Source organism: Prunus persica, chromosome G1 (assembly GCF_000346465.2).
Source record: "Prunus persica cultivar Lovell chromosome G1, Prunus_persica_NCBIv2, whole genome shotgun sequence".
Classification (NCBI taxonomy): Eukaryota; Viridiplantae; Streptophyta; class Magnoliopsida; order Rosales; family Rosaceae; genus Prunus; species Prunus persica.
The window spans coordinates 45,185,216-45,197,533 of record NC_034009.1 but is presented as its reverse complement, the minus strand read 5'-3'; the positions used below and the strand labels follow the sequence as shown (position 1 = coordinate 45,197,533).

At 34.7% G+C, this 12,318-nt stretch overlaps 1 protein-coding gene and 1 long non-coding RNA gene across 5 annotated transcripts; one reads left to right on the top strand and one right to left on the bottom strand.

Moving 5' to 3' along the window:
• On the bottom strand, nt 4,210–6,801 carry LOC109950239. 4 transcript variants are annotated; one of them, XR_002272538.1, is made up of 6 exons: nt 6,454–6,801; nt 6,258–6,326; nt 5,772–5,966; nt 4,990–5,040; nt 4,809–4,872; nt 4,210–4,600 (listed from the first exon to the last, which is right to left on the bottom strand). It is a non-coding gene; the product is annotated as an uncharacterized LOC109950239 (long non-coding RNA). The 4 variants fall into 4 exon arrangements; XR_002272537.1 differs by having other exon boundaries at nt 5,772–5,920; nt 6,454–6,795; XR_002272539.1 differs by having other exon boundaries at nt 5,772–5,911; nt 6,454–6,795.
• On the top strand, nt 6,883–11,205 carry LOC18790046 (TMV resistance protein N). Its single transcript, XM_020568483.1, has 5 exons — nt 6,883–7,489; nt 7,811–8,915; nt 9,128–9,403; nt 9,494–10,411; nt 10,522–11,205. Exons 1-5 carry the CDS (start codon nt 6,990–6,992, stop codon nt 11,149–11,151), a joined length of 3,429 nt encoding a protein of 1,142 aa, XP_020424072.1. The 5' UTR covers nt 6,883–6,989; the 3' UTR covers nt 11,152–11,205.

Sequence of the window (12,318 nt, the reverse complement as noted above, 5' to 3'; positions counted from 1 at the left end):
ACAACATTATGGATTAAGTGAACCCTAATGTTGTAATCCTTGTTCAAAAACTTGTAAATCGCTACCCAAATCTTGTAACTTATAAGTTTTAGGATCCTTTTACAATGTTATGGTACTCTTATATCCAAACTACTGTAAATCACTATCCAATCATATGCCAATTGCCAAACAGGAACGCATAATTGCATGACACTTATGCAATTGCATTTTCAAAAAGTGAAAACTTGATAACTTGTATAACCGGTAACCAATTTTTAAAAAAATTTGCAAATATCATAAAGGACAAATGGTGCATGGGTGCACCTGGTTCACTATAGAAGGTGCCATTTTATTGTAAGCCAACATCTTCAATAAACTAATTAACAAAAAAAGACATCTTCAATAAACTAATCATTAGAGGTGTGCTTTTGTGTCAGCAGGGGATCTTTGTCTTCTGATTTCACTTCTTTTTCCATCTTTCTTTCTCTCCTATGTGATAATGACCTTCCCTCAGTGGAGACCCCAAAAATGAGGGAAAATTCTACAATGGGCGTGGTGTATCCATGCGCCCAAAATATCAGCCATTTGCACAATTATAAAACATAGAATCTCTTACTAATGATAAATTCATAATTAATTGTATGTTCAAAAGGTTGTAATTCATGTGCAAAAAAACTTAGTAGAATGCATAAAAACATTGCTTCATAGTGAGTTATGGGTTAAATGGGTTGCTCCAGGTTGAAAAAAAATAAAAGAAAAGAAAAGAAAAGAGAAATCTGAAAAGAAAGAAGGCTTTCCTACGACTTCTGTCCCTTCCTCTTCTTGGCACTTCTATCTCTTTCTCTTCTTGACACTTCTATCTCATGCCACTCCACATGATAGCACAGAGCTTCTTGGTTCTATTGTTGTCTCTCTTTGTGGTAGATGTTAAGTGTTAGTTTATGTAATTTATTTGATGCTACAGACTTATTATAAAATGATGTCAAATATGATCATGTATTGTTCTATATCAATGGGTTCAATGAGTTATTCCAAAGGAAGTGACCATAAGATGGAAAGACACTAATAAATTGGCTCACCTAAGATGAAAATGTAATAATGTAATTGACAAACAGTTAGTTGGAAATTGCAAATGAATAATGCAATTGACAAACAGTTCGTTGTAAATTGCAAACCGTGCAGTTATCAAGTGTCCCTATGTTCTTCATTTTTGGCTTGGTTTTCCACATGATTTCACTTTCCATTCCAAATATTTTTGTAACCTTAAAGTGTATATTTTTTACGATAAAAAAACTCAATATTGTATGTTGCAAATGCGATTTTAACATGTTACTCTGTTGGACATTTGTGTTCCATTATATTGTAAAATCAATCCTTATTCGTGTAATATCGTAATTTACAAATATACAGACATCTAGTACAATATTAAGGTCAAGTGGAACATTCGGAAGGTAAATTGGGTCCTTATACGTGTAAACACCGATGTTTACAATATTAAGGTCTCATATTACTCTATGTTGGACATCTGTGTTCCATAAGATTGTAAAACTCATCCTTAATTTTGTAATATTGTAATTTACAAAGATAAAGACATCTAGTACAATATTAAGGTAACTTGGAACATTAGGAAAGTAAATTAGGTCCTTATACTTGTAAACACAAATGTTTACAATATTAAGGTATCGTATTACTCTATGTTGGATAACTGTGTTCCATAAGATTGTAAAACCCATCCTTAATTTTGTAATATTGTAATTTACAAAGATAAAGACATCTAGTACAATATTAAGGTAACTTGGAACATTAGGAAAGTAAATTAGGTCCTTATACTTGTAAACACAAATGTTTACAATATTAAGGTATCGTATTACTCTATGTTGGATAACTGTGTTCCATAAGATTGTAAAACCCATCCTTAATTTTGTAATATTGTAATTTACAAAGATAAAGACATCTAGTACAATACTAAGGTAACTTAGGACATTAGGAAAGTAAATTGGGTCCTTATACTTGTAAACACAAATGTTTACAATATTAAGGTCTCGTATTATTATGTTTTCGATATTTATGTTACATAACATTGTAAAATCGATCCTTAATCTTGTAATATCGTCATTTACAAAAATAAGGACATCTAATACAATATGAAGGTAACTAGGGACATTAGGAAAGTAAATTAGGTCCTTATACTTGTAAACACAAATGTTTACAATATTAAGGTCTCCTATTACTCTGTTTTCGACATTTATGTTCCATAACATTGTAAAATCGATCCTTAATCTTGTAATATCATCATTTACAAAAACAATGACCTCTAGTACAATATGAAGGTAGCTAGGGACATTAGGAAAGTAAATTGGGTCCTTAGACTTGTAAACACAAATGTTTACAATATTAAGGTCTCGTGTTATTCTGTTTTCGATATTTATGTTCCATAACATTGTAAAATCGATCCTTAATCTTGTAATATTGTCATTTACAAAAAAAAAAGGACCTCTAATACAATATGAAGGTAACTAGGGACATTACGAAAGTAAATTGGGTCTTTATACTTGTAAACACAAATGTTTACAATATTAAGGTCTCGTGTTATTCTGTTTTCAATATTTATGTTCCATAACATTGTAAAATCGATCATTAATCTTGTAATATCGTCATTTACAAAAACAAGGACCTTTAGTACAATATGAAGGTAACTAAGGACATTAGGAAAGTAAATTAGGTCCTTATACTTGTAAACACAAATGTTTACAATATTAAGGTCTCCTATTACTCTGTTTTCGACATTTATATATGTTCCATAACATTATAAAATCGATCCTTAATATTGTAATATTGTCATTTACAAAAACAAGGACCTCTATTACAATATGAAGATAACTAGGGACATTAGGAAAGTAAATTGGGTCATTATACTTGTAAACACAAATGTTTACAATATTAAGGTCTCGGATTACGCTTTTCTAGATATTTATGTTCCATATATATGTAAAATCCATACTTAATCTTGTAATATTGCAATTTACAAAGATATGAGAAACCTTTGTATAAGAATAAGGTAAGCATGTACCTATTATGGACATAGGCATTCTCCTTGTACTTAAAATGCAATTGCATATTCGCATGCAATTGGTTGCTTCCTGGTTGTCAATTACATAGTCTCTGTTTGTCAATGACTGAAATCGCCATAATATTGATAATAATAACTAGAAGTAGTTACTTAAAATAAAAGTTCGTAAATGATTAAACTAATATTTTCTATTTGTTACTTATTTATGTCGATCCGTATGATCTAATACTTTCTATTTGTTATAACTTGTATTTATTTTACCCTTAATTAATTCAATTATTTTTTAGGGGAAATAAACTTGTCCAAATGTATGGTACAATTGAAATGTTATAACTTGCCCAAATGTATGGTACAATTCAAATGTTATAAAAACTCGTAAATAATTAAACTAATATTTTATATTTGGACTTGGACAAGAAGTCCTTATTAAACTCATAAAGCCACTTGAAAAAACCCTCACGCCAGCTTGCACTCCAATGTCTCAACATCCATCATGCCAACTTGCAATCTCGTGTAAATTTTCTTATTTTGCTACAAAATGTTCAAATTCAAAATAATAAAACTTGGGTATCTTTATATAAATCCAAATAATTTTAACAAAAAAATAGTTTTAAGAAGAAAAAAAGCTTAACATGTGATAGCTATAATACTTTGTAACTTTATTTATGTTTGTCCATTATAGCTTGTAATTGCGCAATTGGATTGTAAATGAGATTGCTTGGCTTGTCAATTGCAAGACACAAATGCAAATGACACTTCCTGTTTGTCAATTGAATTTACAAATCATATACTGTATTGACATTCTCAAATTTGAAAATCATTTGTGCATTCCTTCATTATTGAAAAGTGAGACATGACTTAGCATATAAAAATTATATTTTTGTAGCATGAGAGCGTAGAGAATGTCAGATCACAAGGAGTTCGTAGGAATTTTCGGTATAATTTTTTTTTGAATTTTTGAATTTATTTATTATGATTTGTAGAAGTTAAAGGTTACAAGGTTTTATTATGATTTTTATTTATTATGATAGAGGTTACAAGGTTTTGGATATTATGTTACCATAATGTCGTAAACAAGATCCCAAAAATTGTAAGTTACAAGATTGTTATTGCACGATTGGAATGCACATGATACAGCTTTGTTTTTTAATTACAAGACGTAAATGGAAATGACACTACCTATGTCAATTGCATTGGCAAATCATATATTGTATTTCACACAAATTAAAAAAAAAAACTAAATGCCAAATACAAGAAGGAAAAAAAAACTGAACTACAATCAAGATCTGAAGGCTAAAACAACAGTAGAAATAGAAAAAAAAAATTGAACTACATTCTACCAAACTCCCATCTTCAATTCAACCCATGCCTTACGTCACCAAGCTCATATAAAATTCCTTTATTTTGTTACAACACAGCCAAGTCATGTTGGCAATTGACAAATAGGCACTATGTAATTGCCATTCTAATTTGCGAAAGCCAATCGTCTGAATGGTAATTGCCAAACAACCTCTGTCATTTCATTTTTCTTCTCTTCCATGCTTTCAGTACCTAAAAGTAAAAATAATAGAATTTTTAGTGCTTTTAACCATTCTAATGCATTTATGAAAAACTAAACATAATGTCGACAGTCAAGTAAACACATCCTACTCCTAATAAACAATTCAAGAAATCGTATTCTTCCCAGGAATTTGTGTATTTCTTATGTAGCCAACTTAACATGACATACTCAAACTACCATTCACAATAAAACACACACCACCAACTCATGAGCCACAAAAGATATGAATCGCCGAATTTTTCTGCCTCTGTGACTCCTTGTACTGTCAAATGTTTCAAGAAAAAAATACAATGAGAAGAAAACAAAGAAGGGAATCACAGTATAATTTCACACAAAAATTTGTAGCATTATATATGTATCTTGCTAGTGAAGTCCTCACCTTCACGAGTTGAGTAAAATGATATCAGTAAAATGAAAATAGCTACTCCCGCTGCAAAAGAAGAGGAAATAAATTATATAGCGATATTTTACTATACATTGAACGAACCAGAAAGCAAATCAAAACACTTGTGATGATCAGCGACCATCAGACAAGGGAAACACTAAGTGCATATTCATCTTCACGTCTCTGCGTACCCAAACAACTAGCAAGGATAGGACCTCCAACTTTTGGTGATAGAAAAAATCACACTAAGACACAATCAGCCATGAGCCAATAGCAATTACTAGCATGCTGACTTAATTCTTCAAATATCTATGCAACTAAGCCTACTAGAGTGAATCAAATCTTTGTGTACATTTCCAGTTCATCACGAAACAACATTGTATCAACATGTTACTTTTTTCACTTTTTTCACAGCAACGTCATTCGTATGCAATTGTATTTAAAGAAATGTTAGAAAACCCACCAACAAGGACATCCATACCAAATTTTGAATTGTTCACTGAAAAATCAGAACTAATTTAGATTATAAACTAAAGATATTACTCTACAATTCAGACTAAATTATCTCAAGCACAAAAATAATCCATTATAAGAAGTCATGGATCTAATGGGTTGTAATGTACACCACTTTGCTCCATTGTCATGGAGGACAATAAATGTCTCAATCCTATCTCAAGTTCTAGATCATTATTTTAACATTAAGATCTCAAGTAAACAGACTACACAAAATTTCAAGTTATCAAACACAGAATACACACAGTTTACAAAACAGAAACCTGCAATATCTCTTCAAGGCTGAAATGGATGCTCCATCATCTAGCATCTTCCTTCAAGAACCCAATGTTTGAACAATATGCAGTCTGAAGGCCATCAATTTAAAGTCCCGTATCATTATCAAGAATGAGCAACTCACAAGCTTCCAACCCTCAAATTCAAATAATAAAAAAAGTAAGAAAGTAGCAACGATCTATCTGAGAAGGAGAAAGGGGAGAGGTGGGAGAGAGAACAATTCGAAAGAAACAAAAAAATCGAATTATAAGTTGAAAAAATTACCAAATCCTATATAAATCCAAAATATTACTATAAAAAAAAAAAGGACTTGCGATTCAATACCCAAATCATTAAACCTAAATTAAAATAGGACATATAAATCATTTCGCTAGAAAGCCTAGACCATAATTCAAAGTTGAAATACTTTCTGCTATGATGCGAATCATTTAAATCGCACAATTAGAAAGAGAGGGAAAACCAAGAGTTCTTACCTGCCATAGAGAGGTTGAGATAAAGCCAGCCACAGAGATCCAGATGAGAGTGAGACAAAGGAATCATAACTGTGAAAACATAAAAAACCAAAATAAAGAAACCAACGATGAAGCAGCAGCAGCGAGTAAAATACCCAGACCAAAAGCCCTAGAAAGGAGAACGAAATGAAGAAGAATAAGAAGGAGCATGACTTACCTGAGAGGAGAGGAGATGTGGTCGCCGGCATCGTCTCGTCGTTACAGGAGGAGGAGAGGAGCTGTTGTGGAAGGAAACGAACTCAAAGAGAGAGAAATGAGAAATCCAACCCTAATTCGATTTGAAATGTCTCTGACTGAGAAAGCAAGCGATAGAAGAGTGGGAGCTTTTCTGTTTCTGAAAAAAATCTCAAATGAGATGAGGAATTAGGGTTGAGAGGGAGAGATGCTATAGCGTAAAAAGGCCCAAGAGAAAACCTATTACCTTGACCTGTTATAGCAGGTTCTCTTCTATTTTCTTTACAAATCAATTTCATAAAGGACAAATGGTGCACCCATGCGCCAGGTGCACTGTAGAAGGTGCCTTATAATAGTAGGTCAATATAAAGGTTGTCTTTTGCCCGTGATTCCACGCACCTTCACTCTCTGCCCTGCTGGCCCTGCAAACAAGTAAACTTGAGTTGACTTGCGTTCTTTTTAAGGGAGGAGCCGGACTCATATTGCAATTCTTGGAAGCACTTGCAGTCCCTAGTGCCAATGGCTACCAGCACAACCCAAGAATCCTTCTCTTCAAAGCAATGGATTTACGACGTGTTTTTGAGCTTCAGAGGTGAAGACACTCGCAAAAACTTCACAGGCCATCTCTATATGGCATTAAAAGAGGCCGGAATCAATGCCTTCATTGACGACAATGAACTGAGGAGAGGGGAAGATATAACAGCAGAACTGGTGCAGGCAATCCAAGGGTCTAGAATCTCTGTGATCGTCTTCTCGAGGCGGTACGCGGATTCCGGTTGGTGTCTTGAGGAGCTGGTCAAGATCATGGAGTGTAGAAGAACAGTGAGGCAAATGGTTTTGCCAATATTCTATGATGTTGACCCTTCAGATGTGAGAAAACAGAATGGCTGTTTTGGGCAGGCATTTGAGAAACATGAAGAGCGGTTCCTGTTAGAAGTTGATAAGGTACTGAGGTGGAGGTCTGCTCTCACTGAAGCAGCCAATTTGTCTGGCTGGGATCTTCGGAACACCGCAGATGGGTAAAATCATTAATTTCCTTGGCCATTTCCTGCTCTCTCTTTGATTATGTTTTTTTGCTGACCGTGTTTTAGTTTGTTGAAGCCTCTATTTTTGAAAATGTCATTTTAAACCCCAAAAAAAAAAAAAAAAAAAAAAACGAAGCAGCTGAAGTTGTTAGGTTGTGGGCAACATTGTCCAATGTCCTAATAAGATGAACAACTGTGACATGAGTGATATTTGTAGTAGACAGAATCTATTGTCATAAGGAATAAGTTACTGATTCAGTTTATCTTCTAGTTTCATAATGAGTCTTAGTTTGTTCTTCTGAGTTTCATTAACAGGCATGAAGCAAGGTTTATCAGGAAAATTATTGCCGAGATTACTAGACAGCTGAACAACGCGTACTTGTTTGTTGCTGTCTACCCAGTTGGAATAAATTCTCGCGTGGAAGATATGAGTTCTTACCTAGGTGTTGGATCGAATGACGTTCGCATGGTTGGAATTTTGGGGATGGGAGGACTGGGTAAAACAACGATTGCCAAAGCCATCTATAACCAATTTTATCATAGCTTTGAAGGTAAAAGTTTCGTGGCAGATGTTAGGGAAACGTCAAAGCAACCAAATGGTCAGGTTCGTTTGCAAGAACAACTTCTATCTGATATTTTGAAACCAGCCAAGAAGATAAAGGTTGGATGTGTTGATAAAGGGATCAATATCATAAAAGAAAGACTTGGATGTAGAAAGGTACTTGTCATAATTGATGATGCAGATCAAATGGAGCAACTAAGGGCAATAGCTGGAAAGCGTGACTGGTTTGGTTCAGGAAGTCGGATTATTATAACAACAAGAGATCAACATTTGCTAAAGCAACTTGAAGTGGATACAGTGTTTCTGGCTCCAGAAATGAATGAAGAAGAAGCTCTCGAGCTCTTCAGTTGGCACGCCTTTAGAAATAGTTATCCTAATGAAGGATATCTTGATCTCTCAACAAGTGTAGTTTCTTACTGTGGAGGTTTGCCACTTGCACTTGAAGTTTTAGGCTCTTTTTTATTCGGAAGAAGCATACCAGAGTGGACAAGCGCATTGGAGAAATTGAAAAGAATTCCTCATGACCAAATTCAGAAAAAGCTCAGAATAAGCTTTGATGGGTTAAGCGACGATAAACAGAGGGATATTTTCCTTGATATATCTTGTTTCTTTATTGGAAAGGACAAGAACTATGTCAAACAAATATTGGATGGGTGTGGCTTTTTTGCAGAAATAGAAATCAGTGTTCTCCTTCAACGATGCCTTGTAACTGTTAGTGAAAGAAACAAGCTCACGATGCATGATTTGCTTCGAGACATGGGAAGAGAAGTTGTCCGTGAAAAATCCCCCAATGAACCTGGAAAATGCAGTAGATTGTGGCATAAAGAAGACATAAAAGATGTATTAGCAAAACACTGTGTAAGAACTTTCTCAATCAAATTCTTTGCTAAATTAAATGCACGTTATACAACAGAAGCACATGCTTCCCACATCTAACAATTTATCATCTTTCACATGCTTTCTTGTTCAGAGGATATAAATCTTGTTCAGCTTGTGATCATGGATTCATGAATATAAATCATCTCACATGGAAATAACTCCTTTGTTTACTTTTTTATTTTTATGTACAGGGGACTGAAGAAATTGAAGGAGTAACACTGAATTTGCTAAGATCTGATGATGTAAGTTTCAGTACAAAAGCATTTGCAAATATGCAGAGACTGAGATTGCTCCAACTCAATTACGTACAACTCACTGGAAGCTACGAATATCTTACCAAAGAGTTAAGATGGCTATGTTGGCATGGTCTCCCTCTAAAGTTCATACCAAACAGCTTTCACCAACAGAAACTAGTTGCTATAGACCTGCGTTATAGCAACCTCACGCACGTTTGGAAGGATCCTGGGGTATGTATGAGTAAAGATTTCCTTTGGTTTTGTACATTTTCTTCATGTTCTATTTAAATTTTGATTTCTATCTTCCCTTCTGTCTAACAGTTGCTAGACAAGTTGAAGATTCTTAATCTCAGTCACTCTCATTACCTACAACGCTCGCCAGACTTTTCGAAACTTCCAAATCTTGAGAAACTGATGCTCAAAGACTGTAAGAGTTTGTTCGAGGTGCACCCGTCTATTGGACATCTTGAAAGACTTCTTGTGGTAAATTTGAAAGATTGCAAAATGCTCAAGGATCTTCCAAGGAGTTTCTATGAGTTGAAATCTATTGAAACTCTTGATCTTTCTGGCTGTTCAAAATTTGCAAACTTGGATGATGATTTAGGGAAAATGGTATCATTGACAACTCTTCTTGCAGACAACACAGCCATAAGAAAAGTACCTTCTACAATATTACGACTGACGAACCTGAAATATTTATCCCTGTGTGGTTTGAAAGCATCACCATCTAACTCATTGCCCTCTCTTTTCTGGTCTTGGGTATTGCCTAGGAAAATTACTAAACCAACTAATCTATTGCCCCCATCATTACGAGGCTTAACCTCTTTACAAAGATTATCTCTTGAAGACTGCAATTTAACTGATGATGCAATTCCTAAGGATCTTGGGAGTTTATTTTCTTTACAAGAATTAAATCTACAAAGCAATAGTTTTCGTAGCCTGCCATCAAGCCTCAATGGCCTTTCCAAGCTTCGAAGGCTAATATTGGATTATTGTGCAAACCTTAATGCAATCCCAGAGTTACCAAACAATTTGAAATCCCTGGAAGCGAGAAACTGCACTTCACTGGAAAGAATACCAAATTTATCAGAAATCTCAAATATGGATACTTTGAGTCTGACAAACTGCAGCAAACTCATCGAGATTCCAGGCTTGGTTAAGTTGTTAAAGTCCTTGAGATTCATTCGAATGGAAGGCTGCAGCAATATCACTGATGCTCTTAAAGAGAACATCCTGCAGGTTCTCTCTCTCTCTCTCTCTCTCTCTCTCTCTCTCTCTCTCTCTCTCTCTCTCATAACATACAAAAATATGCATTGTTTGCTTATACAAATCTTACTCTGCCTGTATAGGGATGGACTGTGAGTGGATTTGGTGGCATTTTTCTCCCTGGAAATAATATTCCTGAGTGGTTCCCCTATGTTGATGAGGGCGCCTCAGTCTTTTTTGAAGTGCCTCAAAATATTGGTTGTAATTTGAAGGAGTTGATTGTGTGCATTGTTTATTCTTCATGTCTCGACAACATAGTATCTCAAGATCTTACTAGCATCTCAGTTATAAACTATACCAAGGGCACAATGCGTACCTCGAGGCCGGTTGCAATAGACGTGGTAGCATCTCATGAAGATCATCTTTGGCAGGGAAATCTATCCAACAATGTGTTCAATTTGGAGGGCTGTGATGAAGTTGAGGTTATCGTAGATTTTGGACCCCAATTTAGTGTGAAGAAAACAGGGGTCAGTCTAGTGTGGGACAAAGTTATCAATGATAAGAAGATACAATATGCTTCTGGCTCCAATGAGGATGCTAATGTTCTTGGCGAGGACAATGCTCAGGCAGACATTAAGTCGAAGAGAGCGCTTGCCGACGGCGATGCAGGACCAAGCCATGGCTCGTCTGATGAGGATCGACCTCCCAAACGATTGAGGTCCGATCCCAATACTGAAATGAGCATAGATGAACATGTGGAGCATGAAGGCTGAAAGGGTGGTGTGTGTTGTGTAATATTATTGCAATATATTTCGAAATTACAAAGCCGCTTCTATTTTGCTCTTAAATGTTGCTACATTATAGATATCAAAATATTCATATAGTTGCATGCATATCGTAGAGCTCAACAGATCACTTGGGAAAACTATGTAAAATAGATGTAAATAAATTTGGGGATAATTTACCTCAAGTCATAGAGCTCATCCTCAAGATCATGAAGGCCGAAACGGTTCGTTAATCTGACTTCTACAACTAAAGTTATGAAATACACAAGATTTGATGAATCCGGAATGGTTTTCCATTTCAGTCCGCGCCAAGGAGGAGAAGGCAACCCAGCAATTATGGGATATTATCCACTTCTCATGTCTTTTATGCTATTCAAGTAGGTCAATCCCCAGCTGCCACGTGGCACACGACAAATGGACCAATTTCAGAAATTCCTTAAAAATACATCCGGGACTCTAAAAAATTGACCGAAAAATATTACAAACTCGTAATCGCATGTACTTTCAACTTATAACATCCAAATCACCGTTCTCTTCACTTCTAACTAGCTTCTCTGCACGCGCTTCCGAGCTTGCGAGAGGTTTTTTAAAAAAAATAAGTAAATTTATTTTAGAATTAAAAAAGATAATGGGTAGTTGTGTTTCATAAAAATAGGATCCATTATCTGCTTTTTCTTTGTTTTTTTAATTTTCTTAAATATGAAAAAGTGTGAATTTACCATATTATCCTCATTTAATTAATAATTTGAATTCTTAATGTTTGCATTAACCAAGGGCATTTTCTGGTATTTTGAATGTTTCACCATTCTCTGCCTTTTGCTTTATATATATAGATATATATAGATTAACCACAAATCAAATTAATCCACATAAATTCTCAAAAACTCTGTAAAACTCCATGAAAATTAAACATTAGTTTCTAACCACCTCAAAATATTCATGAACAGATGCTTAAACCAACCCCCAATAGTTGTTTGGTTTGGTTTCTTTCTTGGTCTTAATTCAAATCAAAACAAAGTGGACCACTTAACGGTTGATTGATTTCGTAGCAAAAACCCATCATATATTAATAAAATATGTAGAGATTAAATATTGCAAATTAGGTCAAGGCTGGTAAGGACAATTTAGACATGAACCCACTTCTTTTGTTTTTTG

What these genes read in the sequence shown, in the direction of transcription:
- LOC18790046 (XM_020568483.1), top strand. Translation starts at nt 6,990, where the DNA reads ATGGCTACCAGCACAACCCAAGAATCCTTCTCTTCAAAGCAATGGATT. An exon ending in ATGTATTAGCAAAACACTGT is followed by an intron (nt 8,916 to 9,127) that starts GTAAGAACTTTC and finishes TTTTATGTACAG; the next exon opens with GGGACTGAAGAAATTGAAGG. An exon ending in ACGTTTGGAAGGATCCTGGG is followed by an intron (nt 9,404 to 9,493) that starts GTATGTATGAGT and finishes TCTGTCTAACAG; the next exon opens with TTGCTAGACAAGTTGAAGAT.